The 19039-nt window shown below is 42.9% G+C and overlaps 1 protein-coding gene across 4 annotated transcripts in view; it reads left to right on the top strand.

The window, feature by feature from the left end:
* The window catches only part of ap3s1 (adaptor related protein complex 3 subunit sigma 1), an 82216-nt gene that overhangs the window by 22793 nt on the left and 40384 nt on the right, over window positions 1-19039 (top strand). For 3 of the 4 annotated variants that reach the window (XM_085987071.1, XM_085987074.1, XM_085987073.1), the window contains one exon: window positions 14826-14897. The exons of the other annotated variant lie outside the window; for it this stretch is intronic. In XM_085987071.1, coding sequence (XP_085843197.1) covers window positions 14826-14897 — 72 coding nt within the window. The remainder of the gene's footprint in view (window positions 1-14825; window positions 14898-19039) is intronic. 4 annotated transcript variants of the gene reach the window in all.

Below are 19039 nucleotides of genomic sequence, written 5' to 3'. Positions count from 1 at the left end.
GACGATAGAGCATTTCTAATTCAAAGCCAAGCAAAAATGGCATTGTATCAAAGATCGAGCTGTAAAAGAGTGTTATATTGAAGGTTGAGTAGCTTACATTCCGTGACATTATTCAAAGAGCAGGGAATTCTGGTGTTTTGGCCAACATTCTTCTCTCAGTTACCACCACCATTATTGCTGTGCACAAAACGGCTGCCATGTTTACCTACGTAACAATAATAACTATATGTGAAGTGCTTTTGGGATGTTTTCAAGATGTGGTTAGGTGCTATATAGATGCTGAGCTAGAAATTCGGCTCCATAGTGCTCGATTTTTCAGCACTATTTGTCAAATGGCGTCCACACCGTGTGCGCACACTTCTGGCACGGGCCGCGCCGGACGGTATTTTGGTGACTGGTAGGGCAGGCATTGGAAGCGTGCGCAAAAGGTTCTGTGTAAGTTTGTAGAAGTGTTTGGTGCTTTCCAGAGTTGTTTAAAATTGGTGAGGTGATGGGGAGTGGTGCTGCAAATGGAGAAGGCCTTGGTTCTGACTTCAAGGGTTCTGGTCAGACCACTTGCTCCCAGTCATGGGTGCTGAAGTTGCCATCCCCCATGACAGGGAGATGGAGCAGAGGCAGCAAAGAAAAGGACAAGCTGCCCACAGGAGGAGGAGGAGGCAGAGAAGTGCTCTCCGCAGGAGGCCTTACCCACCTAGGATCTTCCGAGAGCAATTCTCTTACCTCGGCCTGAGCCAGGAACAGTGTATGAGGCATCTGCGCTTTGAGGGAGGTGCTCACAGAACTCTGCCACTTCTTGCAACTAGACCTGCAGCCTCACACCAGGGCAAGGACAGTGCTGTCATGGCTGTGAAGGTGACCGTAACCTTGAATTTCTTGCGTCGAGATCCTTCCAGGCTGGAACAGGCAAAATCTCTAACATCCTGCAGTTCGCCGTCCACTGTTGCATAAGAGAGGTGACGGATGCTCTTTATGCCAGGAGAGGGGAGTTCATTGTCTTCTCTCTGGCTAGAGAGAAGCAGGCGGAGCATGCACGTGGCTTTGCCTGGAGAACTGGCTTCCCCATGGTGGAGGGTGCCATCGACTGCATGCACGTGGCTTTGTGGACGCCGCATTTAAATGCTGAGATGTACCACAACTGCAAAGGTTTCCATTCACCGGATGTGCAGTTGGTGTGCGACTGAGCTCCGCACATCATGATGGCGAATGCTCGGTATCCTGGCAGCAGTCGGGGGGGGGGGGCGCGAAGGAGATTAGAGATGGGAAGGGGTGAGGCCATGGAGCGATTTGAAAACGAGAATGAGAATTTTGAAATCGAGGCGCAGCTTAACCGGGAGGCAGTGTAGGTCAGCGAGCACATGGATGATAGGCGAAAGGGACTTGGTGCAAGTTAAGACATGGGCAGCCGCGCTTTGGATGACCTCAAGTTTACATAGGGTGGAATGTGGGAGGCCAGCCAGGAGTGCATTGGAATAGTGAAGTCTAGAGGTAACAAAGGCATGGATAAGGCTTTCAGCAGCGGATGAGCTGAGGCAAGGGCGGAGATGGGCACTGTTATGGAGGTGGAAGTAGGCGGTCTTTGTTATGCTGCGGATATATGGTCGGAAGCTCATTTCAGGATCAAATATGACACCAAGGTTGTGAACAGTGTGGTTCAGCCTCAGACAGATGTTAGGGAGATGGATGGAGTCAGTGGCTAGGGCGATGGATGGAGTCAGTGGCTAGGGAACAGTCGCACACCTTGCCATCCCTCTGATGAGGACCATGACTGCATCCTCTTGGCCACAATGCCAAAATAAAAGCCAGCAGAAGACAAACATTCCAAACCAACTTTATACATTAGTTGACTTTGTTCTGTAGTATTAGATGGATTAATCACCCTTGTGCATTCCCTTCGTGCCTGTCTTGCTTTTGCTTCTCCCAGTGCTCCTATGAAGTGTTACCCCAGTGGCTGCAGCATAGCTGGTGGAAGACGAGTGACTTTCAGTGGGGGAGACTGCAGATAACCTTGCAAGATGATCTCGAGCAGCTCTGGGCCTAGAAGGCCTGGCTTTAGACAGCACCACCTCGGCATGAACGACAGCAGTCTGAGCTGGCTGGCTGACAGGCAACTGCAAGGGCACTGGTGAAGTGGCAGAGGTGGGAGGACGAATGCTGTCATCTTGAGAGAGGACACCAAGTTCGCACTCCACGGAGCCATTGCCACTCCCTTGGGGTGGCGCCTCAGCAATCCTAGTAATCTGATGGACAGGTCACTTGTGCCCGGTGTCTCACTACATACATATCCCGCGTCTAACCTATTCTCTGAAGTATGCAGAGTGTCAGTATCTGAGCTGGTGGCTGAGAGTGTGAACCGAGTGACGGTGCTTCATCTGCATCACTTTTTTCTTCCTCTTCCACTTCTTGCTCCTGCACCACTGCCTGGCCGGGTTGGAGTTCTTGAACATCTAAAAGGAAAAAGGCACAAGGGTAGGGTTCAGGTGAGGGGAGTGGGGTGGAAACAAGACGTGCATGCTTACACCATCTGCAGTTTGCAAGTCACAAGAGATCGTGGGATGAGGGGGAAGTGGGATGTGAGAAGGTGGATTAGGTATGAGCATACCGTCATCTTGTATTGTTTCAGCCCCGCCGCTGGCCATTAGCTCAGCGATGGCCACAACAATTATCTCCAACATCGTCTCCTCCATGAAGGTAAGGTCATGCAGTCGCGTCTTTCTCCCTGCAGGTAGCCCCTGCTGCCTGCGGTTATGCGCCAACTTGTCCTGCAAGAGAAAGGGGGGAAGTGTCTCATTGAGTGTGGCGCAATGTGTTTGGGTGATGTGCCTGTCACGGTTGAATAGCTGGCAGTATGTGCAAGCTGAGATGTGGGTGTGAGGCTTGCAGCTGTGGTAATGTGTGAGGGTGAGGTGGAGCTATGAATGTGAGGCATGGTCGAGATTGTTGGTAGGTGAGTGAGTTGGTAGGGTGTGAGGCCAGTGGTGCAGATGCTGGGATATGGCATTTGAAGATGATTTCAGTGACCTTGACCTCGTGTGAGGTCATGAAACTTCTACTGGCACTGTGTCCAGGTCTTTGGGACTACACTGCTTGCATTGACAGATATGGTATCTGCTCCCATTGCCTTCTCACTGTGTCTCTGGAGGGCCTCCTAGCCCCCTGTGGATAAAGGAAACCTCTCCTGTCTACCTGCTGCACCAGGGCCTCGAGTGCTGCATCTGAAAATCTGCGAGCCCTCTCTCTGCCATGTTGTGCCATCTTGACTCTTCCTGTAGGTCACACACTCCTCTACAATCACTTCCAGGATCTGCTGCGGCCAGAATGCACCTCCTTTAAGAGGTACAGACTGCCTTTAAAAAGTGCAGGCTTGCTTTAATTTGTGCTAGCCTCGCACGAACTTGGGTGCCCTGCTAAGCATGAAGCCACTCGACAACGTGTTTTAAGCTTGAGGAACAGCACCTCATCTTCCGTTTAGGCACTTTACAGCCTTCCAGATTTAATATAGAGTTCAACAATTTCAGATCATAACCTCAGCCCCTATCATATTTATATATTTTTTATCCACACTTTTAGTTTGTGCCTTTTCTCTCTTTTTCTCTCCCACATGGCAGCTGTCTTTCATTCTGCAAGCGCATTTCACACTCCATCCAGAGCCATCTTTTTGTTTCTTTAATCTGTCCTATTACCATCTCGTCTCGCCTTGAATATCTCTTAATGTCTCTACTTCTCACAAACCTTCCCTTTTGTTCTTTCATCCCCCTCCCCCATTTCCCAGCCCCCAACTTGCTTTTTCATCTGTTTCATTTCCTGCCCTTTTTTTTCCCTCAGTTCTGAAGAAGGGTTTCGACCTGAAACATTAACTCTGTTTCTCTCTCCACAGATGTTGCCTGGCCTGCTGAGTTTTTCCAGTTTTTTCTGTTATTTCAGATTTCCAGCATTCGCAGTGTTTAGTGCTGGGCTGCATGCCACAATCATGTTAATCAGCAGGCAGCATGAAGTTGGCCTGCTGACGGCATTATTTTGAACGGGAGCGGGTTGATCCTGCATCTCGATCCCTGTGCTTGTTTTTGGGGGCTAACTTAATTTCTAGACTGTTGTCATTTCTTCTCAGTTGAGTTTGTTACCATGCGCATCTTGAAAATGTTACCAAAAAAAGGGAGATGATTTCCTTAAAGTGTCGGTATTCTAAGGATTAATAGTGACTTCACTCTTGGTAGGAAGGCAGTATCAGCCCATCCACAAGAGATTGATTGCCTGAAAACTGAAATACTCTGACACAAAATACCTGGAACTAATGCTTTCTGTCTTGTCTACCAGGAACACTTGCAAGTTAACTTGCATAAAGTTAACATTTACTTTTACAAAATGAACTGCACATTTCACAGTAGTTCATAAAATTTAGAAGTACTACAATGATTGATTCCAGTAAGTAATTTTTACTACCTAGCAAAAAATCAAGTGAGCGTTTCCTGAAAGATTTTAATTGGCATAAGTTTTGCAGAACAATTTTTTGGGGCCATTTTTTTTGGTCTACGTTTAATTTCTTATATTTAAGTTCTTTGTTCATTTCTTTCTCTTTTTTGTCTCTTTGTGTTCTGTAGCAGTTTCTGAGAGGAAATTAAGGGTCTCTACTTCGTAATGAGAGTTCAGCCAAAAACAAGAACTCCCAGTGCACAGAGCTGTCATACAACTCTGAGAGCCTGCACGGCAGATCCCTGCTGTTGTACTGGGGCACTTAAAAATATAGCCTTAATGAAAATTAAACAAGCTGGGGCACTCTCAATCCTGTTTTTAGTATATGCATCATCCAATGATAGGGCAGAAATTGCCATGAAATACATTGGTTTCAGTCGGAGGTATTTATAGAGGTTGTAGGAAACGCCACGCTGATGCAGTCATTGGCAAGATCTTCAAAGGTGGTATGTGTGTATATAATATAAAGAAGGCAGAGGTGTAGTGGAATATCAGTGTCACGCAGTGAGTGCTGTGACTGTGTAACCCACAAGCTACAAAAGGTATAAGTGAATAATACCTCAGAAGCTGAATATTTGGTGTCACTCAGCAGTGCACTGCTGGAGCTTTTGTTTAAGCCATTAAAAGTATGAGCACTGTTAACAATTTTAATTGGGGGGAAAAACCATCTGTACATGGCCACCCAGAGCCTGTTGTTGAGTGATGTGCCACCCAGAGCCTGTTGTTGAGTGATGTGCCACCCAGAGCCTGTTGTTGAGTGATGTGCCACCCAGAGCCTGTCGTTGAGTGATGTGATTGGAATTCTGCCCTTTGCTGTGGAATGACAGGCTTTCCAGTAATTCCGGTCTGGTTTCCAACAAATAGTATTGAATGGTTCCTTGCAACTCCATCCTAGTCTGAGACCAGTTAAACCATCGGAGACCTGGAAAATGAAATCTATTGAACATTAAATGTATTTACCGTTTTCAATTCTATGTTGTAAAACTGGCAAGTACAAAAGAACAGGTTTTCTTCTCGCTTATCCCCCCCCACAGCCAATCCAATGACTTCACAAGCAATGAAATGCTAATGTACTAATCTGGAATTTTTAGTAATCAACAGCCAGTTATTTCTTGATAAACTTGTAGCAATGAACTTGTGATGGTTAAATTTGCAGTGCCAATGTCACCATGACATGGAACTCACTGACAGCTCATTGCTGGTGTAAAATCTGATCCAAGTTCTCCATAAAATTAAACCAGTGTAAATTATTAAATAGATACCATAGAAGGCTTTTAAGAAAATATGATCTTGGGAGTACAGATGATAAAAGTACAGAGTTTGTTGGCCAGCAGTTTTCAAATATTTCTGTGTGGGAGACTCCCTATCATTATTGGGCTGGAATTTGCAGTGAGTAATAACAGTGAACTAACAGCATTCGCCGTTATTACCCCTTTGAAACTGACACCAACTTCAGGATGTATGTGCATTTAAACACGGAAATCCTGAAGTTGCGGTCAGTCATTCACTGCTCCACCACTGGCTGCGCTGTGGCCCCCCCTAGCTGGCGGCAATCGGTGAAATCAATGAAACTGCCGAAAACTTGGGCTTTTCTGCGGTGATATTGCTGTTAAATACCCCATTTAAATGTTAGGCCTTGTTGGATTAGGTATAACTGGAGTTTTATCAGCATATTGGCTGATAAACAAACGTATGGCCCTGAAAAACTAATTTAAATTGTATGGAGTGTCAAATTTCTCCATTTATAATAAAAATTACAATTTAAGAATTGTTTTAATGTTTTTTATTTTTGAAGGTTTGTTCATGATATTTCAGGTTCTACCTTATCCCCATGTGAGAGCGAGCCCTAATCTATGTTTTGCTCTAACATTTTTCAAAAGTCATGATTAAAAGCAGGTTCTCATTTCCTGGTTCCCTGTCTGTGAGAATTCTGCAATGTGATTGGCTGCTTAGACAGCTTGTTGACGTCACAGATCGCTGCTAAGTAATCCTCACTATAGAGCGCTGAAATCACTTGCGTGTCGAAAAAGGTAAACCTCTCAACAGTGATCACAAGATCTCTGTGGGCAGCTTTTTTTCAGGGCCAGTGATGAATGCCTTTGCTTCGCCGCTGACTGCAAATTCTGGGCCATGAAATTTCCATGGGACTGCCTGTCTTAACTTCAGAATGACATTCAGATACCCAAAGGAAAACCAATGCTGTAATTACAGAAAACATTATTGGTGCACACAATGGAAATAATGGGCTAGTAAGTCGGCAAGCATTAAAAAAAATTGACACATGGTTAGAAATCTAATGACCTTGCAGACCCTTTGGGATTACCTCACACGTTATTAGGGTCTGTGACTTTAGTTTGAATACTGATGGTCTGAACTCTTAATGATCACTGTCTTTTTTACACACCCAAGTATTTATTATTCCTCAATTTAAGTTAAACTTGGATAGTTACTTAGTGTTTTATGGATACTTGGCTGATTTTAGAAGTATTGCAGTAAATGCAATTGAATTAGAAAACAAAATCTCACTGGTTACATTTTTTTTTATTTCATGTGAAACAAAACTTTCATTTTACTTTGCAGTTCTGGTTTGTACTACAGTAGTAATTTTTCCAAGTGAGTAGCTGGCAAGTCACTGTCAATGTTGGATTTCCCTGCTGTTGCTGTCCACACATCATATACAGGTAGACTATCCTTTATCCGAACTTCCGAAAACCTCTCAAAACCAAAAGTTTTTTCGTTCAGCGTAAGTCGTGCGCATGACGCCGACCCGCCGACCCCCACCCCCGACAAATTTCCCAGTCTTATAAAATACCTTCTGAAATCCGAAATTTTCCGAAAACCGAGGCTGGTCCCGAGGTTTTCGCATAAAGGATAGTCTGTACTATAAACAATGGAATCTTTACAGACCAACAATAATTATCTGGATTTATACATATTATTGTTCCAGTTGGATTTGCTTCATGATTTATAACATCCATTGTAGTTCCACAGTAAGTCCAACAAGGGGTGCTACAAGCTAGAAACAGCTACAGCATACATTCTCAATAACTGTTTCACTAATGTACAAATATGTATGTTTTTTTAAGATGAGATTTTTTATAAAATGTCATTGGTGCCTGTGCCAGGAGCCATAGGACATGGATTAACACTCCTCACAATGCGCTCTAGGACACTTTGGTTAAACTTTTGGAGCGACTGAATGGAAGCCAGGCCCCTCTTCATTCAAAAGAGGGGGAAAAACCCATGAACTCCCTGGTGGCCTGTTATAGAACATCATTGTCAGAGGAAACCCTAAGAGGAATTGACCAGATAAGGTCCTGGGCCATTGGGCAGGGTCCAACCTAAAAGGAAGGAGGGAGGCTTTTGTTTTTATTCAATTTATGTTTTTTGGTGAATTTTCACCTGAACACTTCCCACAGCACCGATCACTCTTTTAAAAGTTTATGCTTTTCTAAATATAACACACTTTTAAGTTTTTTTTTCATTTAATTATTTTGGAATAATTGACTCCAAAGAAAACTGTGTGATGTGTTTAAGTTTTTGTAACTTTTTATCTTTCCTTCCCAGTGGCCCAGTACCTTATCTGGTGAATTCCTTTGAGAGTGTGGTTGGATTGACAGCTTGTTTGGGGGAATGTGTGCTGTTTCATGTCACAGCCTGTCACCTGCTGCCAAATATAACCTACTAATACTTTTTGGATCCAGTCACAACCCCATGCTTGTTCAGGTACCAAATCATAGAGTTGATGCATCCTGTGACCCAGGTCTCTCCAAACCACATGGAAAAGAACTTAAAACAAAAATATACAATATAGTATGTATTCTAAATTGTACTTGGTGAATTACAAGAGGGTAATGCAATCTCAAATCTGAGTTCAAATGGTCATAAACTGCATGAGTTTCTAGTACTTAAGTGTACTGCCATACAAGTCACTTACAAGTATCCATTTACCTCTGAAATGGTGCTTGCAAGCCTTGCTGTGCTGTCATGTAAAGTTACTGGGTAAGTTACTTCCAATTAATGTGCAGTGCAGTGCATTTGCTGTTCACTTGAAACTGCCTTCTGTTCACTTAAGCAGCCAATGGTTTAATAACACACATGTTATAAAGAGCAATGGTGATGGGCGTAGGGCAGTGTTTCAAAATTCAACACCTGTTGGCTGACCTTAGTAAATCGCACTTTACTTTTAGTTTATTATATCATCTCAGCCCTGCTGTGCTAATGCATTATAACAAACTGAAACCTGTGCTATTCTTCAGACAAGAAAAAACAAAGGTCCCATGATAAATAAGGTTTCCTGTGCAAATTTTGGGGCAATCCCCCAGTGTATTGTGGAGCCTCAGTTGGTAGTACGCTCTCCTTTGTCGAAATATTGTGGGTTCAAGCCCAACTTCAGGGCTTGAGCACATAACCTACTGAGGGATGGTGCTGCATTGTAGGAGGTGCTGTCTTTCAGATTAGGCATTAAACCAAGGCCCTGTATGCGCTATTCAAAGAAGAGCAGGGAGCGCTCCTGGTGTCCTGGCCAACATTTTAACATCAATTTAATTTTTTTTAAATCAGAATAACTTTGTGGATTTGTGTTTGCCTGGGATTGTGAGTTGTGAGGAAGATGCAAAGAGACTTCAAGGCGATTTAGACAAGTTAAGTGAGTGGGCAAATACATGGCAGATGCAGTATAACTTGGATAAATGTGAAGTTATCCACTTTAGTAGGAAAAACAGAAAGGCAGAATATTATTTAAATGGTGATAGATTGGGAAATGTTGATGTACAGAGGGACCTGGGTGTTTTTGTACACCAGTCACTGAAAGCAAACATGCCGGTGCAGCAAGCAGTTAGGACGGCAAATGGTATGTTGGTCTTCATTGCAAGAGAATTTGAGTACAGGAGCAAGGATGTCTTACTACAGGTGTACAGGGCCTTGGTGAGACCACACCTGAAGTGCTGTGTGCAGTTTTGGTCTCCTTACCTAAGAGAGGATATACTTGCCATAGAGGGAGTGCAGGACTGTCGTATGAGGAGAGATTGGGTAGACTTGGCCTGTATTCACTAGAGTTTAGAAGAATGAGACGAGAACTCATTGAAACGTGTAAAATTCTGACCGCTAGACAGACTGGATGCAGGGAGGATGTTTCCCCTGGCTGGGGGGCCTAGAACGAGGGGTCACAGTCTCAGGATATGGGGTAGGACATTTAGGACTGGGATGAGGAGAAACTTCTTCACTCGGAGGGTGGTGAACCTGTGGAATTCTCTACCACAGAAGGCTGTGGAGGCCAAGTCTTCACAAAGGAGGACACAAATAACCTCCCAGAGATGTCGGGGAACATAGGGTCTAATGAGATGGAGGAACTGAATGAAATCAGTATTTGTAGGGAAATGTTGTTGAGGAAATTGATGGGATTGAAGGCTGATAATCTACATCCTAGGGTACTTAAGGAAGTGGCCCTAGAAATAGTAGATCCATTGCTGGTCATCTTCCAAAATTCTATAGATTCTGGAACAGTTCCCATGGATTGGAGGGTAGCTAATGTTACGCCACTATCCAAAAAAGGTGGTAGAGAGAAAACGGGGAATTACAGACCAGTAAGCCTGACATCGGTAGTGGGGAAAATGCTAGAGTCCATTATAAAAGATGTAATAGCAGAGCACTTGTAAAACAGTGACCGGATCGGACAAAGTCAACATGGATTTACAAAAGGTAACTCGTGCTTGACGAATCTACTGGAATTTTTTGACTGGTAGAGTAGATAAGGGAGAACCAGTGGATGTGGTGTATTTGGACTTTCAGAAGGCTTTCGATAAGGTCCCGTATAAGAGATTAGCGTGTAAAGTTAAAGCACATGGGATTGGGGGCAAGGTACTGACTTGGATAGAGAACTGGCTGGCAGACAGGAAGCAAAGAGTTGGAATAAACCGGTCTTTTTCCGAGTGGCAGGCAGTGACTAGTGGGTTACCGCAGGGATCGGTGCTAGGACCCCAGCTATTCACAATACAGTATATATTAATGATCTAGACGAGGGAACTAGATGTAATATCTCCAAGTTTGCAGACGGCACAAAGCTGGGTGGGCGTGTGTGCTGTGAGGAGGATGTTGAGAAACTCCAGTATGATTTGGACAGGTTGGGTGAATGGGCAGATGTATGGCAGATGCAGTATAATGTGGATAAATGCGAGGTTATCCACTTTGGTGGCAAAAACAGGAAGGCAGATTATTATCTGAACGGCAATAGATTGGGAGAAGGGGAAGTGCAACGAGACCTGGGTGTCCTAGTGCACCAGTCGCTGAAGGTAAGCATGCAGGTGCAGCAGGTGGTTAAGCAGGCAAATGGTATGTTGGCCTTTTGTAGCGAGAGGAGTCGAGTACAGGAACAAGGATGTCTTGCTTGGTGAGACCACACCTTGAGTATTGTGTGCAGTTTTGGTCACCTTATCTGAGGAAGGATGTTCTTGCCATGGAGTGAGTGCAGCGAAGATTCACCAGACTGATACCTGGGATGGCAGGAATGACTTATGAGGAGAGATCGGGTCGATTGGGCTTATACTCGCTGGAGTTTAGAAGAATGAGAGGGGATCTCATTGAACCGTATAAAATTCTAACAGGACTAGACAGACTAGATGCAGGAAGGATGCTCCCGATGGCGGGGGAGTCCAGAACCAGGGGTCACAGTCTAAAGATAAGGGGTAAGCCATTTAGGGCAGAGATGAGGAGGAATTTATTCACCCAGAGAGTGGTGAACCTGTGGAATTCTCTACCACAGAAGGCAGTTGAGGCCAATTCATTAAATATATTCAAGAAGGAGTTAGATATATTAAGGCTAAAGGGATATGGGGAGAAGGCAGGGACAGGGTACTGAGTTTGGATGATCAGCCATGATCTCATTGAATGGCGGAGCAGGCTCGAGGGGCTGAATGGCCTACTCCTGCTCCTATTTTTCTATGTTTCGTCATAACAACTGTGGCTGATTTGTGAAGTGCTTTGGAAGTCCCGAGGATGTGATGGGGTATATTATATATATTTTTTCTCTCTCTTTCTTTCTCTACTTCTCACTCACACATACACGCTCCCCTTTCTCTCACTCCTTTTCTCTCTCTCTCTCTCTCTCACCTTATCACTTGCATTCTTTCTTTCTCTTCTCTCTGTCCTCTGTTTCTTTTTGTCTTTTCTCTCTCTTGCTCTCTCCTTTATCTCCTCTCTTTCTCTCTGTCACAATGGTCAAATCCAAAGGAGATTTGAGACAGTAATTTCTCCTACTTTTTTTTGTTGGAAAGTTGTCGTTTTTTTTTTTAAAAAGGGCTGACTTCACTGGAAAAATGTTAAAAGTTGTACTTTTAAATCTACTTTATAAATGGAGTTACTTAAAGTACTTTGTAAATTTATGACTTAGTTACAGAAAACTTTCAGCACGGTGGCATAGTGGTTAGCACTGTTGCCTCACAGCACCAGGGACCCGGGTTCGAATCCGGCCTCGGGCGACTGTCTGTGTGGAGTTTGCACATTCTCCCCGTGTTTGCGTGGGTTTTCTCCGGGTGCTCCGGTTTCCTCCCACAGTCCAAAGATGTGCGGGTTAGGTTGATTGGCTTTGATAAATTGACCCTTAGTGTTAGGGGGATTAAATACGTGGGGTTACGGGGATAGGGTGGGATATGTGTTGGTGTAGGGGTTACGGGGATCGGGTGGGACATGTGTCGGTGCAGGCTCGATGGGCCGAAATGGCCTCTATCTGCACTGTGGGGTTTCTGTGATTTCTGTGATCCGGCACTGACGGGACCGAGCTGGTGCCATACCATCAAACGTGCCGGACATAATGTTGAAACATACGGAACTGAAAAGCTCTATGTAAATCAACAAGCCCTGTTGCTTAGCAACAGCTTTAGAACAGTCGGCTGCAGCTGCAAGCGTCTCTAACTGAAGCTGTTGCTATAGCTACAGACCTTGCAGTGCCTGACTGGGGAAGAAAAAAGCAACGAGAACTAAAAAAAAACTTATAGAAAACGGCTCCTGATTTTTGCCGTTAGATCAAGTATTCCGGACATATAACCTCCGGATAAACCAAAGTTTCCTGTACATTATGTTGAAAGACTGACATCAGTTTAGATGACTATTTTAAACTATCTAAGTTGTGAGCTATATGGGTTGTGTTTATAGTTTTTTCATTAAACCATACTCTCAATTGATTCTCCATACTCCCAATCGATTCTCCACACATGTTCTCAGGGTTGTGTGCAGTGCTGTTATTTAAAGCATTCATATTTTTTTCCTGAGCGCACAATATTAACCTTTTTGTCACATTAATTATTTTCCTGAAACATTGATGTCTAAGCACTGCTTTGATATTTGGATTGAGTCCTGGGTTTTATGGGTATATCTTGCATAATTCTGTGGCTATTTCTGGTAGTGAAGTCAGTAACTGATTATTGTGAAGAACTTTTGTTTTAAAAAGAATGCAGAATATAAAATGGAGTATTCAGAAACAGCCTTTCCAATTGGTTTGTTTGTATTTGATGTAGGTTCATAGTGGATGTTGAGTGAGTGATTGCCATTGCTATACCTGTTAAAACTAGAAGCCTTTGTTCATTTTACTATAGTTTGTTTTTACTAATTTTAAGGTTATTATACATTTAAAAAAATGAATTTACAACAATGAATTCAAAAAGGTGAAAACCCAGTAGAAGGCTCATTTTGTACTCTTTAATTGTGATGGTTTTGCTGGGACATGTGTGCAAAATTGAAATGTGATTTTTAAGGTCAAGCTAATGTTAAAGGTAATCTACATAAGGCCACTTGAGTTGGAGTGAAGAAAACAGTTTGGAATGCTTGCATATGTTGTTGATTAGTTGCCTTCCAACTGTGTTTTTAATAATTTGATATAAGCAAAAGTTGGATATGAATTTTCTGTACAAGCCATTGCCTAGCTGAAAGAACAAATGAGTTGTTGCTCTCAAGTCTCATTCCTGAGCTGCTTTACTATGGGATCGTGCCACTTCATCTTCCTTGATAGCACAACCGAGACCAACAACCAGTAGGATTGTGGTTACACAAAGCCTTGTTGTGCTTCAGCTTTTTTGCCCATCTTTTTTGTTTTGATCCAAAGTTGGATTTCATTTTTACAGATTACTGAAAATAAAATCATCTGATTCTATAAAATTCTCTAATTTTGCTTGGCACATTCAACATTGCACAAATGTTCAGGGTTGTGAAAAGATGATGTATTTTGAGATGCGAATATGTCCTAAAGGGTACTTAACCCAGTATAGCATTGTGTGAAAACTAGGAAAATGAAGTGTAGTTGATATTGGCAAATATGATTCCTGTGGCTGAGAGGGGTATGTATCCACTCCAAGGAACAACCTAGAACAGTTTTTTTTGCATAAGCCCAGGTTTGGTGTCTCCCTTACTGTAGTTTTTCTCTACTAAACACAAATTTTTACATTTGACACTTTGATTTCTGATGGCTACTATTATCCACCTAGTAAAGAGCTCCAAAAATTAGTCTGCACTCCCATAAAACTATGTGGGATAACCGGTATGAATTGACCTACACAACGCTGAACTATTTCAGTTGTGTGTTAAGCAAATATAGTTATTGTTGCATTCTTTAATCTATTGGTCAGCAAGAATTTATGAAAGTAGACAGCTACTGGAAAAGGTACTGAAAGTGGCAACTAGATGAAACTGTCCGGACCACCACCTGTTTACCTTTTTAGTTCCCCCGCCCCCCCACCAAAACAAAAATTCTAGCTTTTCTTTGAAGGGAATTCAGCTTTCCAAAACACCTCTGCTTTTTCAGTTTGATGGTCGCACCTTAACCCCTTCAGTCCACTTCTCCTTAACCACTATCGAATGCAGCTTCATGATCAGAGAGAACTTGCAATTCAAACATTACACCCTTGTCTGCACCAATTTGTTTTCCTTTGTTATCCTACCCACAAGATGGAACACTACACCAAAACCTCCATGTGGTAGTGATACACTAACCAATGACAGCTGAGAACGGTCCTCTGAATCAAGGTTGCTTGTGTAACATAATCCATCCCCTAGTACTTGAACTATCTTCAATGATTTGGTAAGGAATTTTTGAAACATCTTTCATAAGTTATTTAGGAGGCCCTTGTTTTAATTTTTTAAATCCTACTTAATATTCGCTTGTGAAGTTGGTCTTCACTGAATCACTTTGACCATGGCTCATAGTTTCTCCAGTTCTCTTGCTTCCATAACTGCTATTACAAATACTTCACTTTGTAAAACTTTTTTTTAGATTATTTGCACTAACTGACATCTAGTTTTGTGTTTTATCTGTTAGCTTTACAAATAAAGGAAAATTACCTTAAAACTTTTTTATATATTTCTTTTGACAGGTGTTTGTGGAAACATTAGACAAATGTTTTGAGAACGTCTGTGAGCTGGATTTAATTTTCCACCTAGACAAGGTAGTATTTGTTGACAATTGGTGTTTGATGATAGCAAGTATAATAACTATCAGTGGAAGGTTGGCCACTGCAGTTAAACACTGGTAGTTCACATAACTTTTTTTAAAGTTTTTAAAAAAATTTGCAACTAAGTCAGGTGCACCTATTCGTCAAATGGACAAAGAATTTGGATTGGTGAAAACCTCTGTAAAAATGCATTGAACAAACACAAAGAAATGTTTACTCGCAGTGGCCACCAGTATGTTTACAAGTGCATTGATTTGATTTGTAAAAAAATCTGTCCGTGTCTCTGACCCTAGTGTGTCTCTTCTCCTGCTCCCTGAAGTTTATAGAACACAAGCTACAATAGGTAGATAATCACAAGAGTAAATTTTTCCTGTCTCAGTACATGCATGTGTGTTTGCACTCACTCGCACTCTCTTACTTTACATCGATTAAGTTTGTGAAATTTGTCCCCTGGCTTGTCTTCAAATCATTCTGGAAAAACCTGAGTGTAATCCCATCAATACAGTGGACTGGTGCTGCTGCATCCTGGGTAATTAGGTACACTCCACATGCTCAGACTGCACAATCCAAACTCAGCTCAAAGTCACAGGTCTGGGGCAAAGTGTCAAATCCAAGCCCAGGCTTTTGGAAGAGGCTGAGGCTTTCAAGTAAAGCACTTTCAATATTGCCATCACTCGCGATGGAACACCTAAATCTCGGGATTTATTTTTGGCAAGAAAAACACTGATTTACGCATGCGCGTAAAAATACAGCGATTGGAGAGCACTCAGTTCAAACATTTGCCACTAAAGAAGTATCCGCTTCAACATCCTTCTGATGAATTTCCATTTACACCCTGCTTTCTTGACATATTTTCAAGGGATCCTCCTAACTGATTGAAAGTTGAAGGGAATCAACAGGATTCAAGGTAAACTTACCAATACCCACACCCGCTCTCTCCACCTCTCCCTCTCCAGGCCCGCCTCACCTGTTGGACTCCCAACACTTTTATTTCCTGACTGATGCTGTCTGTGTTCTTGTAATTGACCCATTTTTCTAGAAGTCTCATTCTGAACAGCTGTAAGTTTCTCCCGTTTGACAGAGATAAATAAGATGGAGCTGGATTGTAGGCACAGTCCACATGTAGAGGCAGAGACTGAGGTGCTGCCAGGAAAACTTTTCCCAGCTCGAACCCTGAGACTGATACCAGTGTCTCACCTGTAAAATGATCCCTTGCCTGTCTCCAAGGAGGCAGTCATAAAACACCTGGAGGCCACTTTGTTTATCACAGGTATAATGATGGCGTGAGAGAGGGTGGAACTGTTCTCATGACAACTCTTCCAGATTAGCTCTGTCGTGTCAGTGGAACATTTTAATTCTCTGGTGGGAGGACGAAAATACAAAGCACAACAAAGTCCACCGAAGTCACAGCCAGGAATCACTTGGGAACAGCAGAAGGCCATTCAGCCCCTTGAGTCCCACGCTAGAGACCTTGCACAAAATCCAGGTTGACACTTCAGTGCAGTACTGAGGGAGAGCTCCACTATTGGAGGGGCAGTACTGAGGGAGAGCTCCACTATTGGAGGGGCAGTACTGAGGGAGCGCTGCACTGTTGGAGGGGCAGTACTGAGGGAGAGCTGCACTGTTGGAGGGGCAGTACTGAGGGAGAGCTCCACTATTGGAGGGGCAATACTGAGGGAGTGCTCCACTATTGGAGGGGCAGTACTGAGGGAGAGCTCCACTATTGGAGGGGCAGTACTGAGGGAGCGCTGCACTGTTGGAGGGGCAGTACTGAGGGAGAGCTGCATTGTTGGAGGGGCAGTACTGAGGGAGAGATCCACTATTGGAGGGGCAGTACTGAGGGAGTGCTCCACTATTGGAGGGGCAGTACTGAGGGAGAGCTCCACTATTGGAGGGGCAGTACTGAGGGAGTGCTGCACTGTTGGAGGTAGGTATAAAGGAACGTCTTAAAGGAGGAGAGAGGGGCAATTCCAGAGCTTAGGGCCTAGGCAGCTGAAGAAACAGCTGTCAATGCTGGAGCGATTAAAATCTGGAATGCACAAGAGGCCCGAATTGGAGGAGCACCGAGATCTTGGATGGTTGTAGGACTGGAGGAGGTTATGTTCCGGAAAAAGTAAAGTTCAAAAGCAGAGTGAGGCTGGCCTGCAAGTGACGTGACAGCGGGGCCACCAATCCACCTCCTGCTCAATGTTCCCCCTAAGGTGCGCAGCTGTGCATCAACCATGAGATCTCGCACAGGCTGCTCGCAAACTTTTGCGGCTGGAAGATACTGCGCAGCAATTTTAAAGGGACTCCGCACGAAAAAAAAATTAGACGGAACATTGCTCCTGCTTCTATATCTTATGTTCCTATGTCAGTAATCGGTTAGTGACGGCCGAATGCACTTCCTGTCCGGGAGCAAAGGTCACAGAATTTGCTTCCTATCCAGGAGCAAAGGTCAGTGAAGGGGTCCGGTCAGGAGAAAATGGCAACTCAAGATTTCTTACCAAACATCATGATTTTTCAGAGTTTGTCTCTTGATTTATGAGGCTCTGGGGTTGGCAATGCTGCACTTTAAAGAAGTATTAAAAAAATTCAGTTGATATATTCATGTTATTATGAAATGTGTTTTTTAAAATTTTGTTTAAACCCTTAGTTTGGACATTAAAAATTTAAGTTACTGAGGAAAAAATGGCAGATGAGAATTTTCAGTAAGTATTTTGAGGGAACTTAAATTTTTGTTGCTCAATCACATGGTGATGTACTCGCACAATAGCTGCTATTTTACAGTGAGTGTCACAGGAAGTGACAGAAAGCATGATGCCTTTTAATATTGAAAATACCCATCATAGCAATACCTACAGGAGTAACTGACACTGTGGGTTCTTATGACTTTTTGATGCAATGCAATGCATGGCCCACATACTGAATTTACTATGTAATAGATAATGGGAGTTGATTACAAAATAGTTCAGTTGATCTGAAAATAAAGCTACAGTTTATAAATATCCGAATCTCCTAATTAAATTAGTCTTGAAATTTGTTCCTTTCATATTGTGCATCTGTGTATAATGTATATTACAGTAAATTAAATTTTTATGAGTATTTTAATCTAATCTATTTTTGTTTAGCTTTTGTGCCTTATGACACTGTCTGGACAAATACTCACTAGTACTTGCATAATAGGATTTATAATTGTATTATTATTGCTCCAACATTGAGAATATTTTAAGATTATTGGAAAATTCTCAATGAAGTCTAATTTCTCTAAAGACTCGCAAGATAATCTGACCTGAGGGATTTAGGTGATGCAACCAAAAGAATGAACAGTTCACTGTCTCAATTTAGACAGTGAAGTTATTTAAAATGTTTTGTTTTCCCCATTCCCATTTCTGGAGGGTTTTCTGATGTTTGACTCTGGTTTCCTGACACTACCTTCTAATTGAAAGGACCTTTCAGAAGAAATTTAATCATCGGAATAACCACATAATTGCACATCTTACAGTGTGTACTTAATGGTACCTCTCGGTCCCTTTTTATTTTGTATTAGATTTTGAAACTGATGTTTGGAGGCAGCATGGAAGCATGCATTTTTCATCAACAGTGACTATGTAAGATAGCTGTGAGCAGTATTCCCAATTCATGGTCTTCGTTCACAAGGACTTCCGTGCAAATGTCAAGTTCCAAGTTGCCGCTGAGCTTTAGCGTGACTAGTAAAGTGTAATATTCAGGATTGTGTAATAGTTCAATTGAATACACTTCCCCTTTATAATGTTTGACCTTGGAGTATTTCCAGTTTTGTATTCTGCTTTTGGTTACAGGAAAGTCACAATATGATGTTTGTTAGGCAGGTATAGCAATTGCTGGCTCTTTGAAAGAGCAGGCTGGTTTAGTCCCACATCCCTGCTTTTTGTCCATAATCTTGTAAGTTCTTCAATATCTTTGTAATATTCAACACAGCCACCTATACCATCTACCTCCATTTATCTCTTCCATTGTCCAGCTCAGTGGGACTTCCCTTGCATGATTTCACTTCTGCCTGCCTGACTGGGCCAACTCCTCTCCTGCGATGTTTATTTTTTTCCTACCCCCACACTATCACTTCCTGATTTGTGGAAGCTGACTCCCATCTCCATGAGTGACGTTGCCAAGTGGCA

The sequence above is a fragment of the Somniosus microcephalus genome, chromosome 1 (assembly GCF_052327205.1).
Source record: "Somniosus microcephalus isolate GS21.2 chromosome 1, FLI_Smic_1.0, whole genome shotgun sequence".
Classification (NCBI taxonomy): Eukaryota; Metazoa; Chordata; class Chondrichthyes; order Squaliformes; family Somniosidae; genus Somniosus; species Somniosus microcephalus.
The sequence above is the reverse complement of the archived record's forward strand: the minus strand, read 5'-3'. Positions and strand labels throughout refer to the sequence as shown.